Source organism: Elgaria multicarinata, chromosome 2 (genome assembly GCF_023053635.1).
Source record: "Elgaria multicarinata webbii isolate HBS135686 ecotype San Diego chromosome 2, rElgMul1.1.pri, whole genome shotgun sequence".
Classification (NCBI taxonomy): domain Eukaryota; kingdom Metazoa; phylum Chordata; class Lepidosauria; order Squamata; family Anguidae; genus Elgaria; species Elgaria multicarinata.
The window spans coordinates 83,660,710-83,678,590 of NC_086172.1; the positions used below are offsets into that span (position 1 = coordinate 83,660,710).

General features: G+C 44.7%; 1 protein-coding gene across 1 annotated transcript; it reads right to left on the reverse strand.

Moving 5' to 3' along the window:
* Window positions 1-4,441: 4,441 nt before the first annotated feature.
* LOC134393676 (interferon-induced transmembrane protein 3-like) lies at window positions 4,442-10,157 on the reverse strand. Its single transcript, XM_063118738.1, has 2 exons — window positions 9,848-10,157; window positions 4,442-5,143 (listed from the first exon to the last, which is right to left on the reverse strand). Exons 1-2 carry the CDS (start codon window positions 10,109-10,111, stop codon window positions 4,985-4,987), a joined length of 423 nt encoding a protein of 140 aa, XP_062974808.1. The 5' UTR covers window positions 10,112-10,157; the 3' UTR covers window positions 4,442-4,984.
* Window positions 10,158-17,881: the final 7,724 nt, after the last annotated feature.

A 17,881-nucleotide genomic window follows, 5' to 3' on the forward strand; every position in this document is an offset into this window, starting at 1 on the left:
AGTTGAGCTTTAAAAGCTGCGATTGAATTTGTAGTTCTCAAATGTTCTGGAAGAGCGTTCCAGGCATAAGGGGCAGCAGAAGAGAATGGACGAAGCCGAGCAAGGGAAGTAGAGGCCCTTGGGCAGGCGAGAAACATGGCATCAGAGGAGCGAAGAGCACGAGCGGGGCAATAGTGTGAGATGAGAGAGTGCTTTAAAGTGCTTTATAACAGTTTTGACAACTGTTGGGGCCCAGGACACACTGCATATACAGGTTTCAAAACGTTTTCAAAGTGCTTTAAAGTGCTTTAAAGCGCTTTGAAAGCAATAGTGTAGATCCCCCCTAAATGGAAACTAATGGAATATCGTCTCTCAGCCTCTGGTGTGGTATGCTTCTGACTTAAACTGTCTGTTTCAAGGGCCTGGAGAATAGACTCCTTTGTTCATATATGAAGCCTAGTTCTGCACTTGCAGCAGCTTTGTACTGTTCCCAAGCTTTGCGTCTGTCACTGCTTCCTACCCTGGGGCTTGTCCTGATGAAGGGTTTGCCCCTGAGGTGGATTTGGAGTGGTGGCAGGTCATCTGCATGACGCAGATGCCATTGCGAAGCCATCCAGGGGCAAAACCCTGAAACTCCACTTTAAAGAAGCTGAGAATCTCAAACAGGCTTCATGTGGTCATTTTGTCCCATAGAAAAGTGTGGAAGTGGAGTTAGCAGAAGACCTGGATTAACTGCAGCCTGCTTTGGTACCCAACAGATAGCATTTTTGTGTGCTCCTTCAGTAAGGCTTTCTTTGGATTTGACATGGTTAATGATTTGTGTGTGTTTTTCCAGGATCTGGCCGATTGTAACATTGAAACTTAGGAATGCATATTTTCTCCAGTCAAATTGGCCAGAGGTCTTCCTAGGGTTGTTGCTTTCTTTCTGCAGCATTTTCTGGCTGGCTTCTCCCTGGCACTGTTTGCTATACACGCACTTCTTTGATGGTTTTGATGGTTGATCCTGCCTTACACCATGGAGTTGGGCTTGGTGATCTTCTGGTCCATTCCAGCTCTTGATTTGTTCATCATTATACTACTTCTACACCAGCATCACCTACCTATCCTAGGGAGTGTGGCTCTACCGTAGCTGCGCCAGTGCAGTATGAAACCAGACCATGCAGAAACTGAAATCATGCGGCTTAGGTAATACATGAATGAACCTGTACAGCCCATAATCATTTGCCTATACAGCCATACATTCCTCTGATTTTGTACCCAACCCCATTTATGTTTTATATTTTTATATATTTATTTATTTATTACATTTTTATACCACCCAATAGCCGAAGCTCTCTGGGCGGTTCACAAAAATTAAAACCACGATAAGCATAATAAAGCAACCAACAGTCTAAAAGCACAAATACAAAATACAATATAAAAAGCACAACCAGGATAAAACCACACAGCAGAAACCACATTCCACAGCTTGCTTGAACTTTATTCCCTTCTCTGCTTCTTGCTGTGCCGCTCTGCATTCTTTTCTGTCCTTGGGGATAAGCTGATAAAGGGCTTTTTGTTGTAGGCTCCCAAACTGGCTAATCTATTTGGTATTGCATCTTTTCAGCTAAATTCAACAAAGTTATGTTGTTTGGAAAGGAAGCGATTTCCCTCTCCCTCCATTCTGTGAATCTATTCTACTTATGAAAGAAGGGCTGCTCTGGAAAGGAAAAATATACTGAAAATTTACACTCCTCCCCTTTCACTGGTCCAGTTTCAATCAGTGGTTTGATAACTAAAGCTGTGGACACCATGCAACATAGCCTGGAACAGTTCCACTTATTTATAGAATAAGATTTGAGGATTGCTGAGAAAGGTCCAGCTCACACATGTAGGGATAATAAAGTGGTTCTTCTTCACTACAACTCTAGTTGAGGCGCAGATGAATGTGTGAACGGATTCCATTGAAAAGCACTGTGCCCGCGGTGGTGTGAACTTTCTCATCTATGGCGTTTGATCTAGGATGGCTCATTCACACGTGCAAGTCAAGGCATGAACACCGCATGTGTGAATCAGCTCTAAGGGTGGCACAATATGTCCTCCCACATCATGTTTACTGCCAGCATTATGCTTGCTGGCAGCAACACTAGGACATCAGCACACACAAGACGTTTTACTACACATTACAGCAACTGAAAACTCAACACAGGGCTACCATGTTTAACACAACAAGTAAAGAATTTAAGAACTCTGCTAGATAGGTCCAGGACTCTAGATAGATCAAAGGTGGCCAGAGGGAGATTAAGAAGTGTCGTGAATATCTCCTTAGAAGAGGCATTTTTCAAGCTTGCTGTTGTGATTCCCCCTAGAGCTTCAGCTATTAGACACAATAGAAATGTATAAAATAATAAATAAACCAGTTTCAAGACAGCTTATGGGACACTGACAGCTTTGGATGCCAATGTATAATTGGAACCGGTCAATTGGAGTGCAAACCTGTTGGTTCTGTTGAACTGCTCAGCACCTGTCAATACCATTATTATTCTAGATTACTTGATTCAGATGAGACTTGGGGGCACTCTTTTGCAGTTGTTCTGGTGCTTCCTGAAGGAGTAATTGTAGATAGGGACTCTTGGATGGAAGAGGTGGGCATAGGACAAAAGTGGACGAGGCTTGGGGTGGGGCCACAACACACACACACACACACACACACACACACACACACACGACCCCTGGGGGGATGCTTTAACCTCAGCCCCTCTTGACCAGGATTGCTGGGAGGAAATTAAACCTTCTCAATCCCACCTCCCAAATGATCGTGGTCTCACCTCTCCCCACCCCCACCTCAAGATCCCAATGCAGAGAAAAATTGCTTTTTCCATTCTGCTATTAGTGATCTTGATCCAAAATACTCATGGATAGAAAGAGCTTAAAGCTTCTCTGCTCCCTCAGGATTGCGATGGAGGGCTTTAACCTCACCCCACTCCCCTTCCAGGGATCTTGATCAGGATGCTGGGGAGGAAGAGGCCCTAACTTTGCCTCTCCGCTCCCCTTAGCGACCCAGATGATGCTGGGGATGCATGCAGCCACATCACTCAACAGCCTGCAAAAGAGCTGTTTGGCAAGGTGTCGGGAGTGTAGTTGTGCTGGAGAATAGGGCGCACAGAGAGTCATCCCCACCTGCCCTTTGGTCCAGAACAATGACAACAGTAGGAGCCGGCAGGGGGAGATACCATGGCAGGCCGCAGGTCACCTATCCCTGTTGTGTGGCATTCCATATAGGTCTATTGATTTCCCCATACTATTTAACTGCTGGGTGGAGTTATCCAGGAATTTGGGGCCCAGTGCCGCAGCTACCATAGAGCACCAAAAGGGTCAAAATTGCCTTGAAAACAAGCTATTTTGAATGTTTTGGCACTCTGCAGCCACTCTGGGTGCCATTTTATTTTTTCAGCACCAAGGAAGGTGAGGTGAGGGGGGGGAGGTGAGGAGGTCTATGGAGCAAAAAATGCCCCCCAGACCTCCCAAAGTTGCTCACCCCTATTAGGAATGCCCCTGCTCTGGACGCCCAGGGGAACACCCCGCTGTCAGCTACTTTGGTGAGCTACTCTTAAGACATTGATAAGGAAGGTTTAGTGAGCTGGGTTGACATTTCATTTTACTTTTAAAAACATCTATTCAAAGACACAGGGGTGGTGGCAGTACTTCTGAGGAATATAGGCAAAAGGGTATCTTGCAGCCTGTCCTACTACCTCAAGGCGTAGACACAGGCGTACAGGTTCGTCATGGGCTGCCCATCCCGTCTTTCCCCGCCAGCATGACCACCATCTCAGTCAGCGCCATTCAATTGTTTCCCATGATACCAGCACAAAGACAGTCCATACAGGAAAAGAGCTGCAAACCCCAAGTTGTGGCAAACTCTGACTTTTTCTTCCAAGGGCCATTTTTGTGTGTTTTTCTGAAAAATTGAAGAGTTTTGGATTATGAAATATTTTCTTTTAGAATTTAAGATCACATACTAGGAAGAGAAAGCAGCCCTCCCCAACATGGTTGCTCTCTGGATAGTTTGGACTACAGTGCCCAGCATTCTGACCATTGACCATGCTGCCTGAGGCAGATGGGAGTTGAAGTCCAAAATATCTGGGGGACACCAGGTTAGGAAATGATATCTTAAAGCAACAAAATGGCTTTAGATCTATAAAGAGCACTTTAAAAGTAAGTATTGCTTATTTTTGCATTTTCCCAAGTTTTCCAATTCCCCCCTCCCCCCATGGCCTCAAAATTTCTGGAAATTTTACATCTCTAAATTGAAGTGATCATATCAGGTGAATTCCATGAGGTGGCTGGCTCTTCAATAATCACACACATCTCAAGAAAACGTTGTCTCCACAGCTGGAAGCCTCTTTTTGTGGTATACAGATTGAAGGTACTTTGTTAACAAACATGCTCAAGAACAAAAAAAAGGACACACACTTTGCAAGTGTTTTTTCCCCTATAAATGTATTAGAATATTTGTGCATCAAGCTCTACAGTTGATGTTAAGGCATATCTTAGTACAAAAGAGATAGGAAAAAACATCTTTTCATTGCATCAGGAGCTGGAAAACCATCCTGTTACTGAGTTCTTATGTGCACTAACTCTGACCCCTGCCCCAAAGCCACATAATGGCTTTTTGTATTATTACATTCAATGGAAGCTAAACTTGGCTGGTTATAATCAGTAAAAATACTAACTCAAAGGGTACAGAAAGGGCAGCAAGGCCCATATGGGACATGACAAAACAGAGTCAACTGCATGACAACTCTTGAAATGGGCACGTGTCCACCTCCATCTTGGCAAAGACAAGAGTCCCGTCCTAGAAAATGCCATAGTAGATTGTCAAGGCAAGGGCTGGTGTTTGGCAAACTAGACATCTAAATAGGGGACCAAGTGGAAGTCTGAGAAGCAAAGAAAAGGAGGTAAAGCGTGTTTTTTTTTAAAAAAGGAAGTCAGTTTGCAGCCTGGTTCAAAGGGGCCATTGTGGTCTCTAATGGGCAGCAACCCCCAGAATCCCCGTCACTATCAGGACGATGAAAACGATGACGACCAGGAGGCTCAGGATCAAGGCCATGATGTTCAGGCATTTGGCAGTAGAGCCGTAGCTGCCAGCTCCATTGTGGTCCCCAAGCACTTTGCGATCTCTTGCCTGTTAGGAGAGAAGAAAGAAAGATCAACTGAAAGATCAATTGAAAGCAAACAGGAATAAATGCTGCTGATGCATTTGTAGAAGTGTTAATCCCAACTACTGGACTGGAGCTTTAGCACCAAGTGAGACAGGAAAAGTCTCCCCTGCCTCCCCATCCCCACCACCATAAGAAACCACCAACAAACAAAAAATGAGGAGAATGTAGCATGTAGGAATCCTATGCTTGCATCGTGTGCTGACTGTGCCATCTCCTTTATGCTATGGATAGCAGAGATCAGAACAAGCCAAAATGCTGGTCTTGTATCATTTGTTAGGCTAAGATATACAGAAATGGTGTAGAAATTATTCTTTCTGCAACCATTTCTGCCCCAAGAAAGTTTCCCTCTGAAGGCAATACGCCAAGTGTGGGAGGGCATATGTAGTGGGTTTGACACCAGAAGAATGGCAAGGAGTCTAGTGAGCTCCCATGGCCATGTCCTATACAGCAGGGAGACATGTACTCCCTAGTATAAACGGCAGTTTTGCAGTTATCCAAGCAAGCCTCTCACACAAAGTATTTTGCAGCTTCACACGTAAACAGCCTTGAAACTGCCTGGCCTCTGCCAAGTTATCTCACCCTTCCAAGATAAGGATGTTTTATCCTGTCTCGCCGAAAAGCTGAGAAACTCCACTTCCCTAGCTGGATAGCTAGGCCCCTGCTTTCCCAGGGAAGGGTGACTTATTTCCCAGCCTGTGATTTTGGGGCACCTTCTAGAACATGGGAGATAACTATATAAGCTGGTGCTACGAGCAGACCAACATGGTCTTGCTCCAGGGGGAGAAATGCACAATGCCAGCCTGGAGGAATTTGTTAGTCCAGGGGGAAATACCCTGTGTGCTATGGGGACTCAGGTACACAGTCAGCTGTGACAGAGGCCTGAAGGGATGTATGGGCTATCTCTGCATTTCTTTCTGCAACCATTTATCACCAGTGTATAATCAATAAACTGTTAGTTTGATGCATCTTCTAAGTGTTTTGTAAGTGATTTTATCTTATGTGAACCACCCAGAGAGCTTCAGGTATGGGGCGGTATACAAATGCAATTAATAATACTAATAATAATACTAATAATAATAAAAAATATCTGTGGCTGTTTCACTTTCGCAATCCTCCAATCCGGTTTGACTGGGACCTGAGTAGAGGACCCCAGAATTTATGTAGCATACAAGGTGGCTTGTTACAGAGAACTATCTATCAGGAGGCAGAAGGTCACATTCCCTTTTTGTACCAAATGGGTGGGCACTTGTACAACTCTAGAGAGTTGTTTTCGGATCAATCTGCATGTTTCTCACTGCTGTTCCCCACATTTAGGAAATAAGAATAAAACAGATACAGAGGAAATACCTTTTTTTTAAAAATTGGGGAAGTAGAAATACTGTTGAAGAAATGTCATTCTGGATTAGTGATTGCATTTACTAAGAGTTGCTGCAAGTTTACAAGTTAAGGAAGCGCAAAGGGTGACCTGATGAATCTCCGTAGGCCTTTTTTAAACACTGCAACCTAGTTAGAGATAGAAAAGATTTTACCATGCACCCCTATGCACATCTACGTTATATAGGTCCCATTGAATTCAGTGGAATGAAGTCCCAAATAGGTGTGGACCAGATTGCAGCCTTTGGGCAGGACCTATAAACATTCAGAATTCACCTTTCTCTACAAAAACAAAGAAACATGAACTGGAATTCCTTGACCCATTATAGCACCCTGTTGACCTTTAGCTCTTCACCATGATCTTTTAAGATTTCAGTTCCTTGGTTTAAACAAAATGGAACTTCCTCACTTTGATAGGACAATTATGGGATCCTCAGAACTAGGATTTTCTTGTTCCCTAATTTTAAAGTCACAGTTTGTTGCTTTATGGCTTATTTCCAGCCCAACACTGGCCCCGTTCAGACAACACGCTAAACCATGCTGCTTAACCACAAAATGATTAATGGAATGCAATGCATTTCATTAACCATTTTGTGGTTAAGCAGCATGGCTTAGCGTGTTGACTGAATGGGGCCACTATGTGGCTAGGCAGAGCTCACTCCACTGAAATCCTAAAATCCTTGGCATACAATTGGTTTACATAAAGATATTGGGGTTTGTCTCTAACAGAGAAGAGAAGTGACACTCACAGAAACCATCTCTCTGGATTATCCCTCTAAATAAGTCTTCATCTAGGGGCTACTTCACACTTCCATGTTTCATCACGAGATAACAGCAGCCTCAAGTATTGACTTGCACATTTGTGTGAATGATCTGTGGCAGATCAACCACCATGGAGACAGTTTTCATATCAACACACAATTATTCTTGATTAAGACGCTCAGTAGCCTAGTCATAAAGCATTTAGTCCATACATGCCTAAACCTGTCCTAACAGAGAAAGAAAAAACCTGACTCCTCTTCAAATAAGGAAATGTTTGTTACCGGAGGGCTCCTCTCTGGTGCAATGTACAAACACTTCCATTGTTGAATCAGAGCACTAGCGGTGATTTATCTGATCAACTGGTCCAAATTAAGGGAGATTGGTGAGTTATCCCATGTACCAACCAGGCTGCAGTTGCCCGCTTGGTCCTCAAGGTTGCCTGCCTCGGTTGCATTGCAAAGGACCAAGCTTACTAGAACAGGGGCATGTCTACACAAAGGGTTTGCCCCCGGGGGAGGGGAGGGCTTTGCAGTAACGGCACATCATCCTCATGATGCAGCTGCCATTGCAAAGCCATCTGGGGGCAAACCCTGGAAACTCCACTCCAAAAAAGTCGAGCACTTACCCAGACTTTTTTGGCAGCGGATGCTTGTCACAGCCCATGGCACCCCCTGATTGGTTGCCATGGACAGGGAAGGGGGGGAGAGAAACAGGGGCATTCCTCCCCCCTTTCTAAAAATTATATCTGTGCAGCTCCACAGATAAGGATAATAAAAATAAAAGGGGAGAGGAACGGGCAGCCGGGAGGAGAGGTGGTTCACCCCGTGTCCCTCCCCACTCCTATTCCAGCTGCCTCGTTCCTTCCCCCTTTTTATTTTCATTATCTGTATCAGCGGAGCTCCACAGATACAGATAATAAAATTAAAAAAGGGGGGAGGAAAGGCCCTGTTCCTCTCCCCCGTTTTTATTTTTTTACTGTTTGTGCAGAGTGTGGAAAGTTTGCACTTGCGTTCCTTCCCGTGCAGATGCCAGGAAGGAACCCAAGTGCGGGAGACAGGCACCTCGCAGTGCCAAAGCGCCGCCATCAAAATGGGGGCCAGGGTAACCCTATGTGGGCCACTTTACATACGCCCAAGGCTCTGGCGCTTTACCTCACTGTACTCCCTTGCTTGAAACTTCCATGGAAGAGAGCCCACTGAGGACAAAAGGACTTGAAGCAACAGGACACCGCAAGATAAGAGGGGAGAAGGCTTTGCTTCCCTCCCCCTGCGCCCTTTCTTGCAAAAGGAAAGAAGGAAGAGGGGAAGGAAAAATAGACACCCCCAATTTAACCATGAATGGGACAGATACAAGGAACTAAATGCACACGGCTTTCACCCAATCGAGCTGGAACCTTGTTCATGAGCTGATTTTTGCTTGGGGAACTAAATGGGCAAGATTAAAGAAGGGCAAGACTACAACCACACAGCCACAAACAAACACTACTTTCACTAATGTGATCACACAAGCACTACTTCCCTTGCCCCCGTTTAATTTGAACCCAGAACCCAGCTATGGGCCACGTGAACAAATAATATAGCCACCTCCTAATCCTATGCCCCTGAGTAGCCATCGTTAGTCCACTACACTCAGGCACTAACTGTACACATATTTATAATAAAGTCCCACTTAAGTAGGGTGACCCTATGAAAAGGAGGACAGGGCTCCTGTATCTTTAACAGTTGTATTGAAAAGGGAATTTCAGCAGGTGCCATTTGTTTATATGGAGAACCTCGTGAAACTTCCTCATCATCCCAACAGTTAAAGCTGCAGGTGCCCTGCCCTCTTTTAAATCTGGTCACTCTAGTATAGCTCCTGCACTTTAACTGTTGTGATAAAGAGGGAATTTCACCAGGTGCTGCATGTTTACAAATGACACCTGCTCAACCGCAGCTTTTAAAGCTCAGCTAAAAACTTTTCTTTTTCCTAAAGCTTTTAAAACTTGATTTTGTTCTGACTTTATACTGTTAGTTTTACCCTACCCAGTGCCTGTTTACCCTACCCTGTGCCTGTTTGCATTCTCTTCCCCTCCTTATTGTTTTATTATGATTTTATTAGAATGTAAGACTTTGCGGCAGGGTCTTGCTATTTACTGTTTTACTCTGTACAGCACCATGTACATTGATGGTGCTATATAAATAAATAAATTAATAATAATAATAATAATAATAATAATAATAATAATAATAATAATATTCCCTTTTCTATGCAACTGTTAAAGATACAGGAGCCCTGTCCTCCTTTTCATATGGTCACCCTAACTTAAGTCAATGGGGCTTACTTCTGAGTAAAGATGGCTAGGATCAGCCTCTGAATGACCAGAGGAGTTTTGAGGCACCCAAACCTTAGAAAGTAAACCCCATCCCCACCCTGCAGGTTTTATTCCCCCTCCCCCATCAAGGGACAAGAGCAGAGAAGGAAACGGCACAACTAGATCCCCGTTACAAAGGAGCGCGCACGGCCACCATGCGAAGCCGGGCGCGTCTTCTCACCTTAATGGAAAACGCCAGGGCCATGAAGCCAAGGCAGCAAAAGTTGAAGTACAGGGTGGTGAAGACGGACCAGAGGAAGTGGTCGCTGGGGGGCTTTGCGTAGAACTGCTGCTGCTCCATGTGGATCACGGTGGGGCGGGGCGGAGCGCCCGTGCCATCCATCACCAACATATCGTGCTCTTCTTTCAGCTGCTCGTAGCGCGGCAAGCCACTGCCACCACTACCGCCCTGCACGGGGAAAGGGAACTGGGCGCTGCTTGCCATCTTCTTGGTGGGTGGGACTCGCTCGCTCGCAGACACGCTTGGCGCAGGGTGGAGAAAAGCAGAGCCCGGAGGCGGGGATGGGGAGCTTTTGTACTCGAAGGCGGGGCTGTGCTCACGCTTTCCCGGGATGAATCAGGGCGCCTTGGAGGAATTGAAACTTTAGCTCTACATGCAGCTGGCCTCGGGATTGTAATCTCAAATTGTGCGAAAGGAAATGGTTGAAAACGCTTTGAAATTTCCGGCTGGGGTGTTAGGGGCCTGATACGTGGTTGCGGGTGTTATCGTGCGATCTCTCAAGTATAGATTTTCGATGTTAATTAATAATAGGTCGACATTGCACTGCAAAACAAATGTGTGTAATATTTGTCAGTGTGGTGTAGTGGCTAAAGTGGCAGCTTTGCAGTGGCAGCTTCCCAATGAGGTAAGTCAACCAAACTCACCAGACGCACATGACTAGGTGGGACAGATGTAAAAAGCTCCAAATGTTGCCCCAAAACCACGTTCCGATACCCGTTCCGGGCAAAAGTCAGTATTGTGCAAAACAACCAAACTCACCAGACGCACATGACTAGGTGGGACAGATGTAAAAAGTTCCAAATGTTGCCCTGAAACCACGTTCCGATAACCATTTATTATGCAGTCTCTGGAATTAAATGGGTCTACAACTAGTACATATAACTTTGGAATAAACTCAGACATTATGGCGAAGGACATCTGGCTCATTCCCACCAACATACACAGATCTCATTGGATATTAATGATTGTTTTCTTCAAGTGGAGAATAATTTTGTATCTTGATTCCACACATACTAGTGCCACAAAGTACAGTGACATGCTGCAAACATTTATAGAGATGCAGTCCACTTCACCCATCGGTTGGTCAGAATGGGCCATTCATGCACCACTTGATATACCAGTTCAGATAGACTCTTACAACTGTGGTGTTTTTGTATGATTCTTTGCACATGTGCTACGCAGTGGCTCACCTGTCCCTTTCCCAGCAGACATGGTGCCTGTACGGCAGTGGATTGCAAATGAACTTCTCAAGCACAAATCACTTCTTCCACGGCGAAGTTTAATGCAGAGACAGCAGCAGAGAATAAAGAAGCAAATAAATCAGAGAGAAATTAAGCAATTCAATAGTCCTGTTTCTAGAAAACCACCGAAAGGAACATTTTCTACAATCCAGTTCTTGTCTTCAGCAATGCAACAGTGTTACACTTCATCTTGGTCTTTGTGCTTAATGGGTGATCAGTGCAAGAAACCCAAGGAGGACACCATGGTTCTGTGCGAGGGAGCCTGTCAGGACTGGCACCATCTCTCTTGCCTGGAGATAAATCAAGCTTCTCGTGGTGTATTCAAATGTCCAAAGTGTTGTGAGAAATGAATAATCTACACAGTAGGCAAAATATTATGTTAACTGCTGCTATCCCCATTCCCCCCTCTTTCTTTCTCCATTCCTCCATTATGGCCAGTTTTGTGCAATACAGACTTTTGCCCGGAACGTGGTTTCGGGGCAACATTTGGAGCTTTTTACATCTGTCCCACCTAGTCATGTGTGTCTGGTGAGTTTGGTTGACTTACCTCATTGGAAAGCTGCTGTTACAGCCTGTTTTGCACAATACTGACTTTTGCCCGGAACGGGTATCGGAACGTGGTTTCAGGGCAACATTTGGAGCTTTTTACATCTGTCCCACCTAGTCATGTGCGTCTGGTGAGTTTGGTTGACTTACCTCATTGGGAAGCTGCCGTTACAGCCTGTTTTGTGCAATACGGGTATCGGAACAGAGTTTCTTTGGACGTTTTGTGTCTTATTGCATCCCTGCCATGGAGTTATGCTTGACAGGTGAGTTTGGTTGATATTGCTCGTTCAGAAGTGGCCGTTCCAGCCATCCCATTCTGTTCCGGACGTCGTTTTGGGAGTTTTGGGGTTAATAGTGATATAATATTGCAATGGTTTTAGTCCTAAAATATTGTTCTCAAGTGTTGCTAACACATGCCACTGTTTTTGGTATGGTTTTTTAATATAATGGGGTCGTTCCAGCCTGTTCCGGCTTTTACACCATCCCCAAAAAACTTCACTTACTGTTTTTCAAGTTGTTGTGAGCTGTTAAAGGTACAGAAGCCGTGCCAGAAATCAAACCTGGCAATCTGATTCAGCTTGGCACAACCCCTGAAAAGAGATATTGGATCTGGAGCTCCAACTAAAATGGAGTATTACTTTCGTTTCTAAAATAAAGCATGGACTGAGAGAAACATTATGCCCCTCCCCCCAAAAGATGCCTGTTTTCTACTGAGAAAGAATTTCGGGGAAACCGAAAGTACAGCTTTTCCCCAATCTATTTTACAGCCTTGCAGTTTTGCTTGGAAAGGGGAGGGAGTCAAACTGTCCCCAGGCACTAATGTTCTAGTTAATCACATTGTGGATTAACTGGATCTTCTCCTCCTTCACCTAGCCATCTGTCTGCCCACTCCTGCCTTTTATATATTTTATTCACCCATTAACCACCCCTCTCTCTCTTCCCTTGGTCTGTATGTTTATTTATTATTTATGTTACCACCCAGAGAGCTTCAGCTATTGGGCTGTATAGAGATATAATATTATTCCAACATAATATCTGAGTTTTCTTGTTGCTGTTATCCCTGGATGAGCCCCATGTGCCTTTACCAGTGATGGTCAGATACTGTGAAATAATGGTAAACTTTGAAGCGGAAGCACTCATCATATTACTCCCCATAACCATGCCCCCAAGGAGAGTCCATAAGCCCCAAAGATTTTGTATTACAACAGGGAGCAATATTTTGTTGCTGGTGAAATTCATTTTCCCTCAGCTACTGTGAAAATTGCTACTAAATTTGGGGGTAAGAAGGAATTCTTGGGGAGGGGAGCAGGTGGCAGATGACATTGGGGTCCCTGCCAATCAAAAGGGGCCGTGACCCTGCAAGCCTGGGCTCTGCTACACCGCTGGTCAGATAAGGAAAGTAACATGCTGGCAGATTGCTATGTGTCTTGCGTTGTCTTGATAAACATGGTCATGATGTTGCCTTGCAGTGCAGTCCTAAAGCTGCAACCCCATACCCCCTTAACTGAGAGGAAGCACCACTAAACTCAGTGGGACTTACTTTTGATATAGGATTGCCTTGCAACTGTATTTAGACCAAGGCAAGTCCACTGGAGTTCAATAGGGCTTTCTTGGGTAAGTGTGCAGCCCTAATCCTGTTCTCAAATGGTCTAGTTACAAACTCATTACAAAAAAAAGGGTAACACACAATTTGAGAGCTAGTGTGGTGTAGCGGCTAGAGTGTTGGAGTGGGAGTTAGGAGATCCAGGTTCTAATCCTCACTCAGCCATGCAAACTCACTGGATGACTTCAGGCCAGTCACAGACTCTCAGCCCTATCCTGTCTCTCAGGGTTGTTGTTGTGAGGATAGAAATGAAGAGAAGGAGGATTATGTACACTGCCTTGGCTTAAGTTTCTTGGAGGAAAAAAGGCAGGATATAAATACAATCAATCAATCAATCAATCAATCAATCAATCATACAATTAGAATCCCCTTATATCTCCTTACAATCTTATTCTCTGTCTTAGTAGTGGTAGTAGTAGTAAGGGATGTACACATCATGTAAAGTCCATTCTGTCTGCATTCCTCGGATTGCCAGGTGCCTTTTATTCTGTTGTTTGCTCATTGATGGAATCAATTTTATTCCAAATTTGTGCAATTTCTCACTTGCGAAAATGTGCAAATTCCCCCAATATGCATTTTCACATTTTCGCCTATGAGAGAAATGTGCATTTTTAGCTGCTCAACGACACCCCCCCCCCCTAAATTTTCCTAATACTAATTCCAGAAAGTTAGAAAAACAGTCCGCAGTTCTACAGAATCCTCCCGACTGGGAAAAAGCCAGTCCACTGTGGAATCCAAACTCATTTGATTCAGTTGCATATTTCTCTGACATCCTTAAGAGGAGGAGGAATAAATAATACTTTTTAGGGGAAAGGATGGATCGGGCATGTGATTAAGCATTTCAAACATGTAACAAATGGCCAAGATATAGGTCTGATTCATATTTTAGTAAATATTTAGCTGGATTTAAATGGCAAATAGACAGTAGCAGTACCATCAAACCAGTCTTCTCTTTGAATGCTGCATGTGTGTTTAAAATTATAACTTCAATAAACTCAATGCAGCTTGATAGACTTTCCTGATTTCTGCTTCCAAATGTATTACAGGAAACCGGGTCATTTTGTGATACAGAGTTAATCTGCAACGATACAGTGATGGTAGCTTTGTCCCCATGCAGCAAAAGCCCCATGCAACAAAAGTGTGTTTGTAGAATCAATCTGTGGAAGAATGGGGAGCAGGATTGAGCCCATTGAACCCCACCCTCTGTTGGGATCAGAAGGCCCAATTTCTGTGCAGAGATTGGGAGTAGATCCAGTGGACTCATTCCCACCCTTTCATGTGTTGAGTCTACCTATATTAGTTGTGGGAACCAGGCTATAGAGTCTCTTTTTTAAAGTACTTTGAATATTGCACATCCTATTTGTATTGTTCTGTGGATTTAATTTAACATTTGTATTATAAATATATAAGTTATTATTAACCACCTTTCTTCCCCCAATTCGAAGAAAGAAGTGTCTTATATAGAGCTGGTCAGACTTCTAGCTTCCAAAAAGCAAAACAAAAAAGTTGTTGCATCCTGTTAACAATGGGTCTGTTTGCATGACACCCGCCGTGGGTTATTTAACCACAAGGTGGATGGGGTGTGCGTGGTCACCATTTTGAATGTCCTGTGAACCTGTGAGTGTAGATTGCCTGAGGGTTAAACCACCTTCACATAACCTATAGTCTGTTTTAGGGAAGTGTGAGGGTTGTTTAACTCATCTGTGACCTTGAGAGCCAAAACAGTTGTTACTTTAAACAAGTGTCTAGTAGCTAGGGGCAGTATTCATTGCTGCTGCTCCAGTTACGCACCTACCATCATGCTAGAGTGAGGGACCTCTAGGCCAACAGCACAGCATAGGCTATTAACATCGAGCTAGAAGTTGCTTACACTGGCTCTGTGTCAATGCCGAGAGCAGAGCAGCAATGTTGGGTACTGCCCTATGTCCTTTTATTCTGGAGTAGGTGGGAGGGGGATCCAGATCTTAAAAGCCCTCCTACCCCCTATGGTAGTGTCCTGATCCAGATCAGTGCCCCTGTGCCTATTCTAAAGGGGAAAATGAGGGGGGGGAGATGTCGCTGCTAGACGTACATTTAAAGTAATGCCTATTTGGTCCTGCTCATGAGCCTATATGAGCCTTTTCCCCCATCTATGAAGCTATTTTCCATCTACCCAGATAGAGTGGTGGGTGTGTCTTGAAATATCCAGACAGCGATCACACATCCAAGCATAGTGTTAAGAAAATGGGCTCTCACAGTTGGGGTTGGGAGAGGAGCTCAATTTTTCTGGTTGTGTTCTAGTTCTGTTTGGGTTCTGAAGGCAGGAGTGCCTTTCAAGATCAGGGAAGGGGGGAGGTTGCCAGCTGACCAGAAAAGGCTAGGCCTGCTCTTGTGCTTTTAACATCATTTTTGTATGCAGGAATTAGCGCAGAATGGAGATAACCATTATCATCTGTCAATGTCTGGGGACAAAGCTTTTGAGTAAGGGCCATTAACATTTGGCAAATACGCAAGGGCAGGGATGTAAAGACCCCTGGTGTGGGGGGGTGGGGTTGCTGGAATTCACAGAACTGACCTGTTCCTTGATATATTCAGCAGTATCATGTTTTCGAAAAAGCATTTCAAGACCATTTGTTGCTGTTTGTTGCCAAACAACGCATTCCCATGGCATTCTATGTAACTTTCCTACCAACCATTTATTATTATTTAATCAAAAGCAGATGCTCCAGGCTGCAATCCCCAATGAGGGAAGGGTAGGTGGGGAGGGGAAGCTTGACTAGAGTCAGAAAAATAAAATAAAAACAGCCTGGTTGAATGTCTTTATTTAACAACACCTTGCTATGCATGAATTAGGAGGTTAAGCTTTTCATGCAGATAAACATGATTACTTGGCAATTGCTCCAGAGTAAATGGCTGGTAGGGGTCCAGCTTGGGTGGGGGGTAGGGTAGGGGATTCAATGGTTGGAAACCCAATACTTTCTTTTCCTGCTGGTCATTTGTTCCCTCAAGCCCCACCTCACAGCTGCTGCTTTTCTGCCTGCAGGGAAACACAGATCAAGGCCCTGTGCCTTTCCCCTTGCATAAAGAGAAACTGTTTTAACTAGTTGGTTTTCAAGGAAAAAATCCAACAGGAAAAGGGTTAATTATAAGCACCCTTGCTTGAAACCTCAAGCAGTTCCGTCTGCTTCCCCCCCTTTTTTTTTAATCTACAGGGGGGCTGTTCAGATGTCATGCTAGGCCATCATGGATCACTCAAAAACGCAGTCCACAGTAACCTAGTATATCATTGGGGGTGGTTCAACAACTACCCACCACCCATAACCATCTTCTCCAGTGGGGATAATGGGCCCCAGGGGATGGGTACCATGTCATGTGACAGGCTCCTCGTGGGTTGTGCCGGCTGCCTGGACGAAAAAATGGCTGACCATAGTTGGCCAGCAAGAATGAGCTTCTTCAAATGAGAGTTTTAGAGCACGCTTGTGACTGGCTAGGAGTTGTGCTCAAGAACTGGAAGGGATGAGCACACAGCTTCAGGGAAAAAGGACAACAGTGGATGTTAATGGTAAGGCATTCAAGATGGTCCACGCAGGCAAGGGGAAGAATGTTCTCCTGCCTTGCAGTGATGTCATTGGCACAAAACAGACATAGCAAACGAGACATAGCAGTTGTGGATGCCACAGGCGTGAATCACTGTTTATTTGCTACCTGGGTTAGTGGTTTGAGAGCTGAGAAGCAGCCGTGGCCTCAAAACGGAAGCGACTGCTGGAGCAATGTCATCGTCGGTCATTCAGTGTTGGTTCACAGTGTCATTCACAGTCTCTCCTGGCGAAATCCCACCATCTTGCAGTGGCCTCAAATTCTTAGCTAGATACGCACTTAAATAGAAAGACTCGTGTAGCTTTAATTGTGTTTGGATTTGTTCCTGTTTTTGCCAAAATATGTGATATTTATCAGGCGTATCAGATTTTCATGGCATACTACAGCTTTTCGCTTACATTAAATTTGACAGAGAAAGAAACACACTTAGGGTGCAATCCTATTCTTCAGTTGCCAGCTAAGGGGGGGGGGGCGTGGGGGTATGGCAGAATCCCTGTGGCAGCAGAATGAGAGATGAGATGACACCCCTGTGTAAATACCCTGCACAGTGCTGCATCAGTGTATCTGCTGCAGCCACACAAAGTGGGGCAGAATCTTGGGTAGGATGTAGGCAGGAGAGGTGAGGAGCAGACTTAGGCCAAATCCTATATCCCATCAGACCCTGAACACTTCTCCTACAACAGCAGAACTTTACACTGACCCAAGAACTGGTGTAAGGAAAATTCCTCCCATTCAACTCAATGGAGAAGAGGAGCCCCTCCCCCTCAATTGCCTCCCCCCACCCCATGCTGAGTCTACTGTGGAGGAACCCGAAAGGGCAGGTTCCCTTGGTTCGCTGAGTGGCGGTCAAAGACTCTCAAGACACAGTTTCTCTCATCTTGGAAAAGTTTTATTACGAGCAGCCTGCAGTGCTGCAAGGTGGCAAACCCTAGAGGCTCTGAAGGACTGCCCACTAGTTGCAGGCAAAGCTAAGATACTTATAGGGTCACATCCTCAGAAGCAACAACA